General features: G+C 41.2%; 1 protein-coding gene across 5 annotated transcripts in view; it reads left to right on the top strand.

The window, feature by feature from the left end:
• Positions 1 to 21511, top strand: part of MTHFD2 (methylenetetrahydrofolate dehydrogenase (NADP+ dependent) 2, methenyltetrahydrofolate cyclohydrolase) — a 51122-nt gene that overhangs the window by 19832 nt on the left and 9779 nt on the right. For 2 of the 5 annotated variants that reach the window (XR_015553618.1, XM_087436551.1), the window contains exons 2-7: positions 14478 to 14662; positions 15828 to 15950; positions 16359 to 16511; positions 16905 to 17012; positions 17908 to 18000; positions 18398 to 18523. Coding sequence is in view for 4 of the 5 variants with exons in the window: in XM_087436551.1 (XP_087292677.1) it covers positions 14478 to 14662; positions 15828 to 15950; positions 16359 to 16511; positions 16905 to 17012; positions 17908 to 18000; positions 18398 to 18523 (788 nt within the window). In the remaining variant the exon portion in view is untranslated. Of the gene's footprint in view, positions 1 to 9501; positions 9720 to 14477; positions 14663 to 15827; positions 15951 to 16358; positions 16512 to 16904; positions 17013 to 17907; positions 18001 to 18397; positions 18524 to 19541; positions 20718 to 21511 lie in introns of those variants that run through there. The other 3 variants (XM_004437146.3, XM_087436549.1, XM_087436552.1) reach the window with 3 other exon arrangements.

Below are 21511 nucleotides of genomic sequence, written 5' to 3'. Positions count from 1 at the left end.
CCTCCAAAGACACATACTTCATTTATAGGCCTGTTTTTCCTATTATGTGATCTGAGTTTTTTGAGTGATAGCGAGGGATGCTTATCTGAGAAGAAATTGTGAAGGCTGTTGCAGTGTAGAGGTATGGCTTGAGCTCACTGAATGTTTTCTGAAGGTCTTTTTCCCTAAGCGTCATACCTCAGATAGCCTACTTCCGTGACATTAGTATATAACACGAGGCTAAGAACATAGACTAGATATCTGCAAGCCAGACCGGTCTCTCTTTTCTCTACGTTCCCGTGGAAATCAAGGGAATCCAGAGCTACTGCAGGTTCGGGTGGGTGGTGTAAGTTGGGGGGAAGTGTCGGAAGACAAATTCTGGTGGCAGGAAAATAATTGACATATGAAAATTTTCAGTTCCAACGTTTAGTTCTATTTAGGCAAAGTCTTAGCTAGGCCTCCCTGGTTCCCAGCCTCTATAACCATTTTCTTTCCACAGGCACAGCCACTTAACCTTAGCTTGCATGCTCAGCAACATCTTAACCCCTTAGACAATCTTAAATGTAGTAGGAACAACCTAAAGAGCATAGCCAATGCCCTCTTCCTTATCATCAAGCCCTACGGTGACATACAGCCTTATTTTTTTTTATTTTTTGCTCAGGAGGATTCACCCTGAGCTAACATCTGTTACCCATCTTCTTGTTTTTCTTTTTGTTTTTCTTTTTACGTGAACTCTCACCACAGCATGGCCACTGACAGACGAGTAGGTCCACTCCTGGGAAGCGAACCCAGGCCACCGGGAAGCGAAGTGCGCTGAACTTAGCTAGGCCATTGGGGCTGGTCCAAAAGCCTTATTTTTATAGTTTGGGTATTGTCTTATCCCATAGACCCACTTGCTGCATTTTGTACCCAGCGGCATAAATGAGACTTGTCTTGGTGTAATATACCCAATTCAGTTACCGCTGAGGCTCTTTTTTACTCTCCCTCCCCATTGTCACTGTTTGATGTAATTAAAGGCTAGCCAAAACGAATAGAATGTACAACTCAGTGTAAATTATGGACTTTGATTGATAATGTTGTGTCAGTGTTGGTTTATTGATTCTAACAAATGGAGCACAGTGGGATGGAATGTTGATGGTCGGGAGGGCTGGGTGGGATGAAGGAGAGAAGAGAGAAGTGGGAACTCTCTGTATTTTCTGCTCACTTTTGCTGTGAACTTAAAACTGCTCTAAAAACTAGTCTATTAATTTTTTTTAAAAAAATGTGTTGCTGGCACTTGAATCACCAAACAGATCAACGGATCAGAGTATATAAATAAGCCCAAAACCTAAAAGAATCTTAGCAATAAAAGCCATCCTTCATTTATATGGATATTCAAGAAGTATTTATACGTGCCTGTTGATAGGCACTCTACGTCGAGGTGGAGGTACAGTGGTGGACAACGTTGATGTGGTCCCTGCCTTCTGGGAGTTTACAGTCTGGTTAGGAGACCCATGTGAAACAAACAAACGCAGAAATAAATATGTAGAATTGAGCTTACTTTCTTCCCTCTCATCTCTGGAAGAAAGGATTGTAATATAGCTTGTAATTTCCAGAAGAGTGGAAACTTCCTTTGAATCTCATTGTATGTTAGCGTCACAGGGCTTGAATCAATGGGTAATATCAGAAAGGATTTCAAGCACGTGTGTCTTCTTTCTTATTTTCTTCTCTCTGACAGAGTTTGGAAGAGAATCTTGCACCAGAAGAAAGTTTTTCCCCTTGAATCTTTTTAGCAAAATCCAAGAACAGAATGAAGAACTTGGACTGATTATTGATTTAACGTATACTCACCACTAATGCAAACCAGAGTTAAATGGAACCCTTAATTGAAAAGACCCTTCTTCTTTCTGATACTATAATAATTCATTAGTTATCACCTTATGATAAGGTGAATCCTGGCCTTCTTCTGTGGGTAATAGTGCAAAAAGGGAACCAAGTAGTTTTCTTTTGTTTTTTTTTTTTTTGTGAAGAGATCAGCCCTGTGCTATCATCTGCCAATCCTCTTTTTTTGCTGAGGAAGACTGGCCCTGGGCTAATTATCCGTGCCCATCTTCCTTCACTTTATATGGAACTCCGCCCACTGCATGGCTTGCCAAGCTGTGCATCGGTGCGTGCCCGGGATCCAAACCGGCGAACCCCAGTCCGCCGCAGCGGAGCGCGCACACTTAACCACTTGCGCCGCCGGGCCGGCCCCCAAGTAGTTTTCTTAATTACACATTTCTAATACTGTCTCAAAATGAGATTAAAGACATGAATTGAACTATAATATTTGGCAATAGGCTCTGTATGTGCTGAAGAAATTCTATAAGTTTGCATGTTCTGTATTTTGAAAATGAAGTAGACTTTTGGTAAGAAAAGTAGTGACCTAAAAGGAAAGAAAGGAATATCCGTTATGTCTTTAGCCCTTATTTTTAAGCAGTTGTCTCAGCATGTGTAAGCATCGTGGTAAAAGACAGTCATTCTATAGTGTTTATGCTTTACTTTCATAATATCATTTGATATGAGAGAGAAACCCATATATTTTGTTGGCCCGTGTGGCTTCTCAGTGGGAAAGAATTACCGTTCTTCTGACTGTTTCCATGGCCTTAGGAAACACTGACACCTAATGTCGTTAATATTTGTACTACTGGTGAAAGCCTTTGTCACCCAGGCATGTTCTGCTGTACTCATTGAAGAGTTGCCTTCTCTGAAAATGTACTCTTGAGTAACAAATAGTGACAGAAATTTGGGTCATATTTCCTTCAGCCACAGAGAGATCCCAATGACCCTAAAGTTTTTAATGCCTTTTCTCTTACGTTTTTTGCTTTATTTTTTTTTGCTATCTTAACTCTGCTGCTTACTAGCTGTGCTCCCAGGGAAGTTATTTAACCTCTTTGTGCCTCAGTTCCCTCATCTGTAAAATAGGGATAATAATAGGATAGATAAGAGGATTGGATAATACATGCATAATATTTAGAACAGTGTCTAGTATATGTTGGCTCTTATTGTTAGTCTCAGAATGTGAAATTTGCATTGTTGGCTTCTTTCCTTGTCTCTGAAAGTTCAAAAACTATTTTTCTTGAGGCTTAAAAAAGAAAGGAGATGGATTTGATAATTAGATCTTCCATTTACTAGCTGTGTGACCCTGGGAAAGTTACTAACCTCTCAGTGCCTCAGTTTCTTCATCTGTAAAATGGGGTAATAGTGGTATACTGCTATATAGGGTTATTGTGGGGATTAAATGAGTTTTTAAGCATAAAGCATTTAGAACAGTGCCTGGCACGTAGTACTACCTGTTAGTTATGCAGCAAATCATTTCCCTTGATATTACTACCACCTTTAGTCTTGAATGTAATAAAATCAGGACAAATAGGAAGTGTGTAGAATTTTTTCATGATAAAATACAAGTTGTAATTTATTTGTAATTAATTATAAGGAGATAATAAGCAAAACCACGATGGATTGGCATCTAAGTACTAAAGTTTGGAAGACAATATTTTCCATAACAGTTTTTGATGCTGCTGTCAGAATCATGTGTTTTTAACCACTTAGGTAAAACATCATCTCTATTCTTTAAAAAATCATTCAAAATTTTTATAAATGGTAAAAATTGTATGAGAGTTCTCTTTAGCAGGCCAGAAAGAAGAAAAATAAGACGAAGAAGAAGAGAGAAGAAAAGGAAGGAAGGATGGAGGGAGGGATGGAAGGAAAAGGAGGGAAGGCTTGTTAGAGTATCACTTGCAGAGAGAATCATGTCCTTAAGTGTTCTGTAACCTAGGCAGGGTTCCTTGTTCCACGTTCTGGTCACTACATTCTGCCAAATGCCCTGTCTTCAGTCTGACCTAACACAACAGTGATAGGCATGTTTTGTGGAAGAACATGGGTTTTGGATGACGACAGACCTATGTTTAATCCTGGTGACCATGGGAAAATTACTTTAACTTTGTGAATTTGTCTCTTCTTTTATAATACAGAGATAATAATATAATGCCCTCACAAGAACATTAAGAGTATATGAGTAAATGTAGGGGAAGTATCTAGCACAGTTCCTGGCACGTGGTCTATGAATTTACTTCCCTTCTTCCACACCGTCTGACTCCCTGTCCCCTTTCCTATCCTGTCAAGTGAGTAAGGTCCCCTTTCTTCTCCTTGAAATTAGAAGAAGAGTAAGTTGCATCTCCTCAGGGTGCCACAATGACTCGCCCCAGATCCAGAGGAGCCCCTTAAACAGAAGGTGTCCCCAGTTCGAAAGAGAAGAATTGAAGAACCTAAATCCTGGAAATTCTGAGGCCAGGGTTCTCTAACCATAGGGTTCTTAACCAGCTGCCATTCACCCCGCAATGGTTCATGAAAGAGCCTTGCAGAGGGGCCCTGTAAATCACTGAAGGCTTTTGTGCAGTCTTCTGTATGAAATTCTTTGCTTTTTATTAGCTAGAGTGGACTGCCCATAAACCTCAAGGTCTTCTTTTCCTTGTCTGTCTTAAGGCCCTGCCAAAAAGGCTGAACATACTCCTCAGCCTCTTTCCCCAAGCCTACCTTTCCACTGGCCATAAAGGTGATTCCAGGCTAAAGGCAAGGGGAGGACTTTGCCATAAGTCAGGGGTCCCCCCACTAAGCCCTCCAGAGGCACCTGGGCATACCTGTGTCTCTTATCCACCCAAATGCTAACCTGATTTGTGTTCTATCCCGCTAACTAGAAACCCTATTAGTACGAGTTTGCCTCTTATTTGACTTTATTTCCTTAATTCGAAGTACAATGCCATTTATCCAATCCTGAGTGTCTCTGATTGTTGATGCAGTGGATGTCATTTTGACTTTACTTCTTAGTCTTTTTTGTAGTTTCCTCTGTGTGTGTGTGTGTGTGTGTGTGTGTGTGTGTGTGTGTGTATTTTAAACAAAGAACATAAATTGCTTTTATAGTAAGAAAAAAGGCATAGCTCTCTGGCTGGGTGTTCCAGAGACTGGGCTGTCTTGATTTAGTGCTGTCTACTTCGGTGTTATTGAAATAGAAGGCATGTTGGCTAGGAATTAGTATGTTCTGAAATGAGAGAAATTCAGGGAATCTGGAATGAATAGATGTGGCCCCAGCTGGTCTAGTGTGGAAGCAGAGTCGTGGTCCAGGCGTCAATATTAACTTCCCTAGGAAGGAGTCCTAGGGTGTGGTAGACACTCAGGGCGCTTGGGAGAGCAGGTTTTATCAATTGGTACAGAAATATTTCAATATTTTCACAACTGCAATGGCTATCCTGGTGCATATAAACTAATTATAAGCTCCAGGTTACAAGAGGTGAAACTTCAGTGTCCGGCATAATCCTTACTTAGAAAGTGCTCTGAGATGATAAAGGTTCCTTGATTTCTTCAAGTTAGTCATTTATAATGGAAGTTTGACCAGTGGTGGAATGGGATGGAGTTCTTAAGCTCTGTGGTTCCTTCCAGGTGTGGAAGACTGTTGTAGTTTAGCTGCCAACTCTGTGGGTTTCACCACTGTGGCCTCCCCTACCCAACTATTTTTTCTCATCCTTTTGTAATTTTAAGTGATTTTGTCTGTGTGTGGTCCAGATTCTTCCTTCAGTGTCTGTGAAACATTCAGGCCCACATGGAGTGGAGGGCTAGGTGCAGGTTTTCAAGTCAGGCCTGTCTGGGGGTGGAGCCAGCCTCATCTTGCTGGGAGAGTGACTTCAGGCAAGTGGTCTCTCTGAGTCTCAGTTCTTTCATCTCAAATGGGGAACATAATACCTACCTCACAGGGTTGTTGGGATTAAAGGAGATGATTTGGAACCCAGTGCCTGCCACAGAGTAAGTGCTCAGTAAATGGTAGCAAATATTAGAGCATGGGCTCTGGAGCCAGTGGCTCTGGGTTGCATCCCTGCCCTTCCCCTTACTAGCTCTGTGAACTTGGACAGGTTCCTTAAATCTCCTGTGCCTCCTTTCCCCCATCTGTAAGATGGAGATAACAATAGCACTTACCTCCTGGGGTAATTGTGAGAATTAAATAGGACAATATACACAAAGTGCTTAAAACAGTGCCTGACATATTGTAAGTGTTCAGTAAAGATTAGCTCTTATCAGAATGATTTTTAATAGATGCTTAGTCATATGCTTTGTGCTTTCATGAATGAAATGAATCATAAGATATGAATTGTCTTGATTAGATAAGCCCACATCATATTGGGGGAGATAGACAGGTGCACAAATAATATCAAGATGTTCTTCTGAGGGCTGGAATCGGAGTATTCCTATCTGCTGTGATAGCACAGAGGAAAGGGCAGTTCATTCTGCCTATCCGTATTGTGTTGCAGCAACAAACATGGTTTTGCCTTTATGTGGTCCTGATTCTGCCTTATGTGTCAGTGAAACCTTTGGGACCACTTAAATGGAGGCCTACAGGCAAAGCTTTTAAGTCCAGCAGTCTGAGGTGCAGCCTTGAGGGATGAGTAGCAGTGGTTCTTGGGAGCAGCGAGAGGAGGGACCAAACACTGGGTAGAAGTACAGGATGTGCTGAGTGGAGGGCAGAGCAAAGAGAGAGGAGGTACAAAAGGCTAGTTGGGGCCTGAGCCCCTTCACTTCACAGAATTTGGATTACAACTTGGAGCATAAAGTATTTTTGTTAAACAAATGATATTTCAACATAATAGTGTGGGAACATAGAAGCAAATCCTTTTGTTAAGCTTATTAAAAATATTATAATAGTTTCTCATGGTTTCACTCTTGAGAGTTCACATTTTGGGAAAAGAGAATTTCCAAAATTTTCAGTGTTGAGAGGATTAGGTATCTTAAAATCTGGGCGCATCTGGTTCCTTTCCCTCTTCGCAGCCGCTGCTGCAAGGTCCAAGTCACTGTAAGGCCCTGCTTACCACGGCTTGCTGGGGATGGGCTTTGCAAGTCATCATCCCCAGTCATATGACCTGTGGGATAAGCTCTGACCTATACAACCTTTCACATCTGCTATCTTGAGGGTTCTCAGTATCGAATTCTTTTTCTTAGTTTCTTCTCTTGTTCACTGTGCCTTACCCCGCAAGTGCCATGAGGGCAGAAATCTTACTGGTCTTTTTTTTTAATTTTGAAATAATTTCTGATACACAGAAATATTGCAGGAAAAGTTCAAAGAATCCTTATATACTCTTCACCCAATTTCCCAGTTGTTAATATGTTACATTTGCCATATGCTTTTTCAGTTTTTCTTTATGTGTATACATTGTTATGGACTGAATTGTGCCCCCCCCCCCCAATTCTTATGTTGAAGCCCTAACCCGTAGTACCTTAGAATGTGACTGTATTTGGAAATACAGCCTTTAAAAGGGTAATAAAGTGGCTGGCCCCGTGGCTTAGCGGTTAAGTGCGCGTGCTCCACTACTGGTGGCCCGGGTTCAGATCCTGGGCGCACACCGACGCACCGCTTCTCCAGCCATGCTGAGGCTGCATCCCACATGCAGCAACTAGAAGGATGGGCAACTATGACATACAACTATCTACTGGGGCTTTGGGGGGGAAAAGAAAAAAAGGAGGAGGACTGGCAATAGATGTTAGCTCAGAGCCGGTCTTCCTCAGCAAAAAGAGGAGGATTAGCACGGATATTAGCTCAGGGCTGATCTTCTTCACAAAAAATAAAAAATAAAAATAAATAAATAAAAAGGTAATAAAGTTAAAATGAAGTGGTTAGACTGGGTCCTAATCCAATCTGACTGATGTTCTTATAAGAGGAGATTAAGACACAGCGCGAGACACCAGAGGTGTGCTACCACAGAGAAAAGGCCATGTGAGGACAGCGAGAGGGCAGCCATATGCAAGTCAAGGAGAGAGGGCTCAAGAGAAAGCAAACCTGCTGGCACCTTAAACTTGGACTTACAGCCTCCAGAACTGGGAGAAAAAAAATTTCTGTTGTTTAAGCCACCCAGTCTGTGGTATTTTGTTACGGCAGCCCTAGCGAACTAATATTTATATTATGTTATGCTATGTTATATATATATATATATTTTTTTCTAAACCTTTTTTTTTTTTTAAAGATTTTATTTATTTAATTATTTCTCCCCCAAAGCCCCAGTAGATAGTTGTATGTCATAGCTGCACATCCTTCCAGTTGCTGTATGTGGGACACGGCCCCAGCATGGCCGGAGAAGCGGTGCGTCGGTGCGCGCCCAGGATCCGAACCCGGGCCGCCAGCAGCGGAGCGCGCGCACTTAACCGCTAAGCCACGGGGCTGGCCCCTTTTCTGAACCATTTGAAAGTAAGTGGCAGACATGATGTCCTTTTATCTCTAAAAGCAAGTACATTCTTTTACATAACCACAATATGATTAGCTAAATCAGGAAATAAACATTGATACCATACTGTTAGCTGATCTACAGACTTCATTAATATTTTGCCAATTGTTCTATAATGTCCTTTATAGCAAAAAAGATAAAGGGAAAAAAGGGAAAATGAAAAAGAAAGAAAAAAATGTTTTGGTTCATAATCACGCATTAAATTGTTATGTCTAGACTCCTTTAATCTAGAACAGTTCCTCATTCTCTGTCTTTCATGACTGGCATTTTTGAAAAGTACAGGCTGCTTTTCTTGTAGAATGTCTCTCATTTGGGGCTTGTCTGATATTTCTTTGTGTTTAGATTACAATCTGCTAGTACAGTCAAAAGTTTCAGGAATATGGCTTTTTCCTGAACTGTTTAACGTTCCTCCAGGTCTGTAATCTCTCCTCTCAATGTGTAAATGAGAAATCTGTAACATTTTTTAGGGGACTCAATGGAAAATCACTTCATTCAATTTTCAGACTTAAGAGCTATGAAGTGATGTGTCCTCCTCAATGCATATCTGGGGGCACATGGGTGTGTTGTCCCATTATTGGTGGTGGTAACTTTGATCACTTGTTTAAGGGGATGACTGTCAGGTTTCTCCACTGTAAATTTACCGTTTCCTCCTTTGCTGTTAATAGGTATTTTGTGGGAGAGATACTTTGAGACTATGCAAATAGGGTGGCCAGATAAAATATAGGAAGCCCAGTTTAATTTGAATTTCAGATAACAACAAATACTTTTTTAGTATAAGTATGACCCTCCTCCCAAATTATTTATCTAAAATTCAAGTTTAATTGGGCGTCTTGTATTTTTATTTGCAAGATCTGGCAACCTTATATGTAAATATTTTGTTCCTCATCTAACTTCACCCGGTAGTTTTGACATCTATTGATGATTCTGAATCAATTTTTTTAAAAAAATCATTTTTGCCAAATAGTTATTTTCTAACGCTATCATTTTTCTACATTTATTAGTGGGTATTCTGCCTTTTCGTCCACTCTTTACAGTCAGTCCCTAGCACACAGTAGGCGCTCAGATATATTTGTTCAAGCAATGAATGAACAAACTCGCGCTCGGGTTGGCCGGACTTCCGTGACACCGGCAGCGTCTGGCAAGGGCTTGCCGTCCTCAGCCAATCACAGTATGCTACTGAGGCTGCCGCGCCCTCCAGGGCCTCGCTCCTGGCTCTTCTTGCTCCAATCACAAGCAGGGCTTTACTGGGCAAGGACCAATGGGTGCCGGCGGGAGGCGGGGCCTGCCTCGCGGCTTCGGTATAACTGCGCGACCCGCGCGCGCGCGCGCTTGTCTCCCGGCGAGGATACCGGCGCGGGCCATGGCTGTTGCTTCGTTCGTGTCCACGTTGGCCAAGCGGCTGCTCCGGCCCGCGCAGAGCTGTCGCCTCCGCCATCGCCCCTTCCACCTCTCGACAGTTCGGTAAGCGGGTTAGGGAGCTGGGTCAGCGCCGAAAGCTGAGGGGAACTGAAGGCGGGGCGCCTAGGGACATCCTTCCTGAGCATCTCCGTTCCGAGCGGTGGTGGCCACCGGGAGAGGTGTGGTGGGGCGACGTGGCAGCCGAGCGCGGCCGCAGCCTGCGACCTGGGCGCTCGCTGGGCGGGGTGGGCTGGTACCGGGAGCCCCCCTTTCGCAGGGAGCCGGTCTCCCGCATGCTCGGGGCGTCGCCCTGTCTCGGAGCCAGTCCGCCGGCGGGACGGAGCCCACAGTGCGGAGCGAAGGCGCAAGCGGGCTCTGGGGCGCCCCGACTTACGTGGGAGCGTATGGAGGTAACCAGCCAGAGCCTGTCGGGCACTCTCGGCTGCCGAGAGCCGTCTTGGGGAAAGCAGAGGAGACGCTTTGGCGAGCGCCGGGAAGGGTTCTGAAGGAGCAGCCTTCAGTGAGCCGTCCTTCCTGGGACCCTAGCGGCAGAGGGCGTTGGTGCAATCTGATGAAATCCCGGAGCGGCTTGCCGGCGCTTCCCTCCTCCGGCAGGTGGGCGTGGCTTGCGCTGCTCTTCTAGCGGCCCCTTGCCCTCTCGGGAGAATAAATGTGCCACAGGGATTTAACTGCAGCCCACTCCGAGCCGGTCAGTGCCAGGCTGAGTAAATTGAGGTGATAAATACCCGGGAGGAGAAGGGAAGTTGCGTTTCCATAGGGAGGTAATAGGTAACAGGTATTGCCTGATCTTTCTGGACCTCAAATTCCCATTCTTAAGCTTAGGTTGAAGGGTGGGGGACGGGGGGCGGGCTGTGATTTCTCTCTGTGCACCCTGTTTCTCCTTTCTTATTTATTTATTTAGTTTGCTGAGGAAGATTCTCCCTGAACTAACATCTGTTGCCAGTGTTCCTCTTTTTTTGCTTGAACTAGCAAAAAGAGGAAGATTTGCCCTGAGCTAATGTCTGTTACCAATCTTCCTCTGTTTTGTATGTGGGTCACCAGCATAGCGTGGCGGACAAGTGGTGTAGGTCTGTGCTGGGGATCCGAACCTGTGAACCCAGGCTGCCGAAGCAGAGTGCGCAGAACTTAAACCACTATGACCCAGGTTTCTCATCAGAGACTTGGCATTGCCAGATACCTAAGCCTTGTGATAGCAGCCTTCTCTTTTAGCCAGGCACTGTGCTAGGCTGTGCGAATTCAGAGATGATTTCCTTAGTGGAACTCACAGACCTGTCGAGGGGAAGAACACGTGTGTGATTTCCACTCAGTGTAAAAATGCTGTTAGAGACACTGCTAAGGTGCTAGTGGAGCAGAGAATGTGAATTAATGCATTCTTGAAAGAAGACTTGGGAGGGGACACTCAAGGCTTTTCTTGGTCTGACCCTGACCTGCTTTTACCGTCTCTGGCTACTATCTGTTCTCCTCTCTCTTCCCCCTTCCTGAGTTCTGGCCACATGTGCCTGTGGCTTTCATGATTGAAGAGAGATATATGAAGATCCTCTAATTCATTACCTAAAGAACCAGACCAGCTTGCTCACTCTCCAGTAACAAATGCCCTCCTTTCACTTGCCTTTCAGAATGAGCAAGTGGACTTGCACATCTCTGAAGGCAATACTACATTTGGTTTCCTTGTATTGCTTTGATCACTGCTGGCTGGTAAATGTGAAAGAACAATATCTTTTTAAAAATATGAGTTCACATGTCTACCTTTTTTGGGGGGAGGGGAGTTGATGTGAGGGTTTCAGGAACATAAACTCATGGTTAGAAAGATAGTACTTACTATAGTCTAGGAGACTGTGGGGAATAGGGAAAAATGGACTTTGGAGGCAGAGGTTTGCATTTGACTCTTGTTTCTACTGTCCTCAGTTTCCCCTTCTGTATAACAGTGTTATTATAATAGTACCCAAGTAACTGAGAATAATGTATGTAAAACTCTTACGAAAATACCTAGTGTTTAATAGATGTTAGTTTCATCCCCTTTGTGTCTTTCTTCACTCATTACTGGTTCCATTAATTAGTAGATGACAGAACTCTTTCCAAAATAACCTGATCATGAATTGTAAAATGCACCTGATATTAATTTTTCATGGGAAATTTCAGTACTGTAAGCTATTGAATTAGGGGGAAAGTGAAGTTGCTATAGACTTGGAGTTTTAGCTTTGAATTTTATTTGAACAATCCTCTTGACTTCTTTATAGTCTGTTGTTTCATAATTTTAATGGAAGTGTTTCTAAACACCTGTGAAAGCATTTAATTCCTAAATGTTAGCTAATAAGTTTGGGATTCCCTGTGGGACTGAGCTGAGTCTACATTTCTGTTTATTTTGGGGTAGCAGTTACTTTATCTGCCCTTTGGCAAAAAAGATGATGGGAAATTTAGTAATAACTCATTCATAGCACTGTTTTTCACATTTTCTGTGGTAAGCAGAAGAGGGCTAAAACAGTTATATTATGAAAGATGTTCATTGCATTGTGGCTTTGTTTGGGTTCTTGTTACTCTTTGACAGTTTTTTTTTTTTTTTAAAGAAAATTGGCATAACATCCAGAACCTGCCTTTGGGACTTGGAACACTGGGTTCTCCCAGAACCCTGTGTCCTTAACTTTAGTATATCATTCTTAGCCCAAATGTGCTGCTACCATTTTCTCTAAGTTTATTGCTTTCAAAAGAAACTTTTTAATGAATGCAATGTAAGTCCTCCTCACTGAATATTTATATGTATATCCTTATGAGTATATAAATAGACAAATATATCTATCATATATTAAGAATATATATGTATGTGTGTGTGTGTATAAATCAAACAAAAGAGAGTAAGAAATTAATTTTTATTGAATATATGTGCCTGGCACTTTATATATGTTATTTCATTCAATATAAATGACTGACCTAAACCCTTTGTAAGTAGTCTTTCACTCTATAGTGTTGCATGATTAGGAATGTATTTCTGCCCTGGGACAAATATTCCTGGTACTGATATGTAATGTAGATCAGGAATATTGCTGAGGTATTTGTAACAGCAAAGCCCTTTAATGAAGTCCCTTTCAACTCTAATTCTGAAATGGGTTTGTAAATATTAACAAGTTTTCAATTCCTTAATATACCATAGGTATATATGAAATGCTATTATATATTTTTTGCTATGCTAGTAACATTACTTAAAATCTGGGTGAAAATATTTGGTTTGCTATAAAATTATGATGTCTTCCTAATACCTTCCAAGATGCAAATACAGATTAATATAAGGTTTGGGTATAAAATTACCACATTCTACCTAAGACATTGAGATCTGGTTTAAAGTAGGTATTAATCATAATGGAAATAAAAAGCAGGCATTGAGGCTTGAAGACTGTTAAAGCTTTAAAATTCCATTTGAATTAACAGTGGGCTTGAGAATGAATCATATCTGACCATACAAGATATCCAGTACCTTGATGTTATCCCTGAGAATTAAATATGTGCTATGAGGGGAAATTGTTCCAATATTTCAAACAATTGTATGTTTCATTGATCTTGAGGTTGGAGCATTCCTCATGATACTGAGGACAGAAACCTAAAGGGAAAGACTTGTTTTCAGTGGGATCTGTTTGCTAAAGGAACAGATACTTGTCCTACCTTAAGTGATGGGAACTTAATTGTAAGGACATGTGTGGAAATAAGAAAACCAGGAATCTTCCACACTGGAACCCAGGAGGAGCTGCATAACCAGTTCTTATTGGGAAGAGAGAGCCTTTTGGAGATCTGAACATGGTTTTGGGAACTGGAGGTTCTTCTAGATTCTGAGTTTTCTCATTGTCCCACCCCTAGCAGCAGTTTTCTTATCCCTTACTCTGTCTACCGTGCAAGTGACTGCTATTCTCTCTGTCTCAGCTTTTTTCTGTCTGTCTTCTGCTCCTCCCATGAAGAGGTCCTTTGTGGTTCTAGTGTATGAATGTGGTTTGGAGAGAAGCTCTTACTGGTCTAGAGCCAACTGCTGGCCTGCCTAGAGACTGTTGTCCTTGAGTCAGATCCTCACTCCTGGTCTGTCAGCTGTGGATAGGCCAGTGGGGTCCCGGGGTAGAGCACTGCCACCTCTGAGATGGAACCTCCTCTAGTCCCCCTCTTTCCTTGTTCTTACCAGGAGAGTCTTCCCCAGAGGGGCTGTGGGGAGCAGTAGGCATCTTGAGGTTTAACCTGTTAAACCAATTGTTTATTGGTTTAACTGTATAACATAATTTATATATTTTAAAGCATCATAAAAATTAAAAGCCAATGACTAACTGGGAAATGATTTGAAACATATGACTGGATGCTAACAACACAGGCAAAACACGAACTACAAATGGTACGTAAGCGTATAGGAAAGACTACTTAACCTCATGGTGAGGGGTCAAATAAAACAATGAGAGGGTTTTTTTGGCCTGTCTGTCAGTGATCAGGAGGCAGGGTGGTAGAGCATTAGAAGTCCAGAATCTGGATTCAGACAGAGCTGGACATGCAACCCAGATTCGCCAAGTACTAGCCGTCAGTTATTTAAACACTCTGAGCTTCAGATCAATGATAGTAACTATTTCAATCAATTTGATCCTTCTAAACATGGAGCTGGACACAGACTTACCACTTTGAACTTGTCCTTCCGATTTCCTTTGTCTCTTAGATTAGGCACCATGTATTTTAATCTAAACTTGAAGTTTTGGGTATTTAATAACACTTTTTTGTAGTCTGATCTTTACTTTTCACAAAACTTTAAGCTATTTGGTTTTGTGACTCTGTTGCCTTCTGCAGAAATGAAGCTGTTGTCATTTCTGGAAGGAAACTTGCCCAGCAGATCAAGCAGGAAGTGCGGCAGGAGGTTGAAGAGTGGGTGGCATCAGGCAACAAACGGCCCCACCTGAGCGTGGTCCTGATCGGCGAGAATCCTGCAAGTCACTCCTATGTCCTCAACAAAACCAAGGCAGCTGCAGATGTGGGTATGTGTCACTCTCAGATCCCGACTGCTGTGACATTGAGGCTTGGCTGAGGCAGACCCCCTTGTAATTCGTTATTCCTTTTTCTGATTAGAAAACCCAAGCAGAGGAAGCTAGTGGGATTGGACTGTATCTAAAATTTTGTCATAAAGATATTAGGCTGTATCTACTGGGGACTAGGACAGAAGGAATATGGTTGATATTCTCGGTGTCTTTTGGAATGTAAGCTAATTTCTGTCCTTAGTCTTAACATTTGACAGCTGACCTTGAGCACAGTGTACATGTGCTTTCCGTGAGCACCAATGAGAATCTCCGACAGAACTTTTGAGCATTTGATTGAGGAGACCTCAGTGATGTGGCCTAGAGCACAGTCATAGATTTGAAGGAAATGACTCTGACTTCTGGGAAATAGCTTTTGATTTCTCCACCATTTGGTTCCAAAGCCAATCAAATCACACAGTTTAGAAGAGGTTGGATTTTGAATGCAGAAGACGTGGGGTCTGGGTGATGGGAGGTTTGTGGTCTAGATCTTGCTATACCACAGACTCCGTGTGATGGTAGACTAGAGGTGGGTGGGCTCAGCTGGGCCTCTGCCCTCTCATCTGGGGCTCAGTCGTCTAAGGGCCGGGTGCCCTGCCCTTCTGAAGGGCTGTGAAACCCCTGGCTGGCTGGGCAGTGTTACTGCACTGTGAGCCCTTGAATAGAACACTGTATTCTTTATCACTGAGGATTGAGGCCTCCTGTCATTTTCATTGAAAAATCTTTAGAACCTCTAGAAAATAGCAAGCTATGGCTTTTTAAGACAGTGGGAGGTAGGATGGTGCAGTGGAAAGAACAGGGACTTTGGGACTGGAGAGATTGGCTTCATTACTAGCTGGCTTATGTTTCAATTTCGCTAAGCCTCGAGTCTCCTTGTCCTTAGAATGAAGTTGATGAGGATTGCGTAAAATAATGTATAGAAAGTGTCAAGCTAGCATTCTCTCGTGTATATATTTGTGAGGTTACTTTTTTACGTTCCTTGTGAACCATTCAAACTTTTCAGCTACCGGGGCAGGTGTGATAATAAAAAACCTCTATGGTAGAAGACCGTGGCAGGCAACATAGCATTTAATGAGCATTGCTCATTAAATGCCTCAATTTTTTTTTTAAGCTTAAAATTTTCTTATAGGAATCAACAGTGAGACAATTGTGAAACCAGCTTCAATTTCAGAGGAAGAACTGTTGAATTTAATCAATAACCTAAATAATGATGATAATGTAGACGGCCTCCTTGTTCAGCTGCCTCTTCCAGGTGAGTTGGACTCTACCATTTAAAATGATTTCTGAGGAGTGGAGAGGCTTGGTTACTGTATATACCCAGCCCCTCGTGTGGATTTGACTTAAAGGGGAGGTAAACTCAAGAGAGGAGTATTTGATTAGATACGGGACAGACCACTCAATACCAATTACTCCATGATTTGGTATTGAGATCTTGATACAAAGCAGAGTGGAGGGAGGCAGCTGTACAAGAGGATATTGGCTTTGATATTGGTGTTTGGCTTGGCTTGATGTGTGTTCCTTCTGTGCAGATGATGACGTAAATTGTGGAGGCAGGTTGTAGAAGGGGAATGGGTTTGTGCGACAAACCAGATAAGCTGAAGTCAAGCAGAGCTCACTACGCAGCAGTGACTTAAAGCTGCTGCCCTGATTTCTTTTCCAGAGCACATTGATGAGAGAAAGATCTGCAATGCTGTTTCTCCAGACAAGGATGTTGATGGCTTTCATGTAATTAACGTAGGGCGAATGTGTTTAGACCAGTGTTCCATGTTACCGGCTACCCCATGGGGTGTGTGGGAAATAATTAAGCGAACTGGTAGGTATATCCCATAGTCGTATGTCTGTGTTAGTAAAGTAGTACTTGCAAATGTTAAAAATTCATGCAGTAGCAAAGAGCAGGAACTCCTACCCATGACCTTTAGTCCTGTCCCTCAGAGCCTTCCTCTCTTAGCAGTTGCCTGTGACTGTTTTTGCTGTTTAATACAGAAACCTCAGTGAAGGAAATGTAAGCTTTAATAGTGGTGATAGTGCACATTCATATAACATTTTGTAGTAGTAAGTGACAGGTCCAACTGACTGAAGCTTAGTGACTTCCTTCATTATGACAATTAGATTCACATCCTAGGCCGTCTGCCTTCCTTTTCGTTTGGTGCCCATTCTAAGACAGTCTGGCACTGCTTTTAATGCAAATATATATTTTTTTTCATAGGCATTCCAACCCTAGGGCAGAATGTGGTTGTGGCTGGAAGATCAAAAAATGTTGGAATGCCCATTGCAATGTTACTACACACAGATGGGGCGCATGAACGTCCTGGAGGTAAGGAAATTGCTTTCAGAGAAGGGTCTTCTCCCTTATGTGAGAACCTTCAGAGACTGTCCTTGGATGTTTGGAAGTGTTAACTTTGTTAAACTTGGTATTTGTTGTAACTTGAACAGATATTCGGGGAATAATCTTGGTAGGAGAAGCTGTACTCAGTGTCACCTGAGAGTTTACTTAAATTCATTTATTATGGAACTAGTTCAGAAATGGATATACCTGAGAAGTAAATTTGCGTTTTGAGTATAAACGTGGTTGTAGACAATTAGAAATTTTCAGTTATGGCGTTGATAGTTAGAGTAAGAAGCAGGTCTTATTCAAAGTCAGTATCCTGTTCTGTGTCATTTGGTAGAAAAAATCTTAGACCATTGCAAAAGATTGAACTGATATGACTGTAATGTGTCATTGTGTCGAGTTCTGTGTCATTGTGTCGAGTTCTGTTAATTTGTCTGAGGAAAAGTCTCATAGATTAGTTATCACATGTGATTATCATGATGTGACCTTACATGATTATATCAGATATAATGGCAAGACTGTGTATTTCCACATATCTTTCAGCACACTTTTTTTTTTTTCAAAAAACCTTGAGAAATTCTAGTGATATTTTACTTAGAAAAGGTAAAATTCTTGAAAGTCTGTTAAATAGTATAAGGAATAAATTTCATTATATATGACTCCAAAGGGTGGAGCTAGGACCAATGGGTAAAAGTTACAAAAAAATTGGGTATTAATTTTTAAAGAGTAAATGGCAGTTAGCTGCCCAGAAAATATGGCACATGAATTAAGTCAATTATTTTTTCAGAGATGTTGAATTCCTACAATAGTTTGACTAGTTGAGACCTAATCCAATTCAGCTTTGATTCAGAGATCAAGATATCGATTTTTTAACTTGTAGGTGATGCCACGGTTACAATATCTCACCGATACACTCCCAAAGAGCAGCTGAAGAAACATACCATTCTTGCAGATATTGTGGTCTCCGCTGCAGGTAAGAACACCTGGGAGGGGGACAGAAGGACATCACCTCAGAAGGGTGAGAATGGACCGCTTCTCTTAGAATTTGCCTGCCTCACTGCCATTCCATTCATCCTACCCCTAAGAATGATACTGTGAACTGCCTACAAAGGTGAGGAGAGAGTTGTGGTTGGAATATTGGTTTCTGGCATTCTGTTATAGACTTGATGGATGAATGTTATTTCTAAAGCCTTGGAATATTTCTATTTACTATGTGAAGTTGAAATGGTTCCTTGGTTAATAGTTTTTATAGGTTTTTACAAAACAAGCTAATTAGTTCTTCCAAGTCTCTTGCAATTGAAAGTAGATACAAGTCTGACAGGTGGAATCTTCTTTCGTAGTAAATTGATCATTCATACCTCCATTACCAGGCATTCCCAATCTGATCACAGCAGATATGATCAAGGAAGGAGCTGCAGTCATTGACGTGGGAATAAATAGAATTCAAGATCCCATAACTGCTAAACCCAAGTTGGTTGGAGATGTGGATTTTGAAGGTAAATGGTATAATGTTTTAAAACTATAAAATCAATAAATATTGCCTTTAATGGACATTTTGGACAGATATTTACTTTTTCTTTAACTTTTAAACTTATGTTACTCTGGTAATACCATTTAAAATGCATCCCACAAGAATTAAGAGAAATCTTTAAAAACATTATAGCCTAGACTAGAATCATTTTAGGTCTTTGTATCATAAAATTATGGAGAGCAGACATAAACTTTTCAGGGAGCTGTTTGTTTTTTCCTTTGGATTATTTCATAGTTGAACAACTTCATGACTTGTAACAAGTCTGAAAATTTAATAAAATGGTTTCCCTGAACCTTTGAGTCTCCTCAGAAGTGTTAAAGAAGGCCACAAACTTGGAATGTTAGAACAGTCCAAGGAAAAGCCATCTTCCTGAAATTTTGAAATAGGCTGTAAATTTCTCCTTTCACTTAAGATACCATGTTTATCTGAATTTTGTGCTGATAATCCTGTTTCTAGCTTTCTGTTTCTATTAAAGCAGTCAGATTTTTCATTTAAGATTAGGTTAAAAAAACCTTACTTCTCGCTTCCCAGAAAGTTACTTTGCTTAGTGCTTTGGGCAAACAGTACAGTTAAATAAATGAAGTAAATAAATAGAGTAAAATGAAGAAAATGTTGTAGGCAGGTATTAATTGAGGTGATGCTTATTAATATTATAGTTACCCCTCCCACACAGTTAACCTACTGAGATGTTTCTTTTTAAGTTGATTTAATATGGAGGAAAATTTGACTGATAAATTATAGGTTATTTAGGTGTATAAATATTGATTGAACAACTACTTATTATGTGCATATTATTTTATTGGTATGTTCAAAAACCTTTTCTTTTGAGTAATGTAGATGTGATTTTTTTAATGAGTTTGAGACTTATGAAGGTGCTTACGTATATTACTGCTTTTTCTTTGAATGCTTTTTCCATGATATGTTAAAACATGTACATTTCTTTGCCATAATTGAAGCGGTCTGCCTGTCATACTTCTGTGCAGGAGTCAGGAAGAAAGCTGGTCACATCACTCCAGTCCCTGGGGGTGTTGGTCCCATGACAGTGGCGATGCTAATGAAAAATACCATTATTGCTGCCAAAAAAGTGCTGAGGCCTGAAGAGCGAGAAGTACTGAAGTCTAAGGAGCTCGGAGTGGCGACTAATTAACTGTTGTGTCTTCTATGTCATGAACAGCACTCCAAGCCAGTTCAAGAGGCAACCACAGGCCAATAGAAATGCAGTATTTTTTATTTATGTTACTGAAATGGTTTAAAATGATGCTTTGTATTTATTGAAAGCTTAAATGGATGGGTGTTTATGCACATAACTCTGCAGTACCTCACCAGGGAGCACACCAGTGTCATGCTGGGTCATGTGATCTAGCCACGAGAAGCCATTTAACATAGGGGACATCGTCACATTGAGAATGGCTGCTTCACGTTGTCAAGCCACTTGCGTTAAAATTTGCCTTTTCTAGGATTGCATTTCCCAAGTGCTATTCCAATAAGAGTTGATGCTCATTTTAGGTTCCAAACCTTTTGAGTTTACCTGGTCAGACCAAAGGAAAAATGTTGCCAGAGAAAATTAGGGGAAGGGTAAACGAGAAGAAATGATGGTAATTGAGTAGAAAAAAATTACCCTAGTTTATATATGTATTGACTGATAACCAGAAGAAAAACAACATGTTAATAGTATCCTAAGCTGTCATTTTGTGGCTTAGTCAGGCAATGTTTAGGGTTGTTCCAGGTGCTGTTAGCCCTCCTTTTATACCATTCATGAGGTCTCCCCATTTTAGTTTTCTAGGATTGAAAGGCTTATTTCATAAATTATTTGTGTGTTTTGTCATACTTGGCTTTTCCTATATGCTTAAACTTCATTGTTCAATTTTTGTACTGTTGGGAGTGTCTGTATGGTTTCTTTGATATATCTTGAAACCTGTTTTTGAAAAAAAAAACGTGGGTTTGATAATCGTTAGGGCAGCCTGGATACAAGTATGCAACTTACTTTTCCACCAAAGAATTGTCAGCAGCTGCCTGCTTTTCTCTGACGCACCTGTTGGCTTTCCCTTGCTAGGTTTTTGAGAGCTTGAGTTAATACTGAATTTAATCAGACTTTCTGATTAAAGTGTTTTTTAGTTTGTTTTGTTTTTTTAAATAAAACACTTCTGACTAGTGTGGAATGAGTTTCTGAAATACTGTATCTTCCTGCTATGCCTTAGTTGTGACTTAACCGTGGTTGATTTTTCTCATTGGATGTAATCCATCTGGATATTCCTAAATTTGGTAACACCCAATCCTGTGCCTTAAACAAACTGGTTTAAAGAGCTGTGAAGAAACCAGCCTAATCCTTTTAGTCTTACATCTCAGCAGGTTGTGCCAAGCCAGGAGCTTAATCTTTCAGATTCATTTAAGTGGTTAGTCTTGTTCTTGGTGTTTTCTAAATTGTTCTGAGTATTTTCTAAGCCATGCGTTCAATTTACACATTGTTCAAATTACAAAAGACTTCTTGACATGCTTGCCAAGTTTTCTTTTTTGCTCTCTCTCTCTCTCTATATATATCTATATATACATCTATATAATTTTTTTTCCGTGTGTGTGTTTGATTTGACAGGTTGGAGGGTATTTGCTGTGCACATTTTGAGGCTAGGATAGGCCTTGTGTATCCTCCACCAGGGCGGGCTATTTTGGCGTTAGGCGGGCAGAAGCACCTCCTGCTCCAGGCAGCTTGAGGCAGAAGGAGAAAGGAGAACAATGGGAGCTGCCCTACTCCTTGTTCCTCTGCCAGCTGCCTTTATTCTTTTAATAGTTTTCTGGAGGTGAAAGATGATCATTTGCCGGAGATGTTTTTGTAAATGAGGTCTAGCTCGCGTCCATAAGCCATGCCTGCTGACTCACCTCAATTATTAAACATGGAACAAGATGAGCAGACAGGATTACGTTGTATTGAATTGTAGGTACAAGTGGAAAAAAGTAC

The sequence above is a fragment of the Ceratotherium simum genome, chromosome 11, assembly GCF_057802395.1.
Source record: "Ceratotherium simum simum isolate JZ-2026a chromosome 11, ASM5780239v1, whole genome shotgun sequence".
NCBI classification, from domain to species: Eukaryota; Metazoa; Chordata; class Mammalia; order Perissodactyla; family Rhinocerotidae; genus Ceratotherium; species Ceratotherium simum.
The sequence above is the reverse complement of the archived record's forward strand: the minus strand, read 5'-3'. Positions and strand labels throughout refer to the sequence as shown.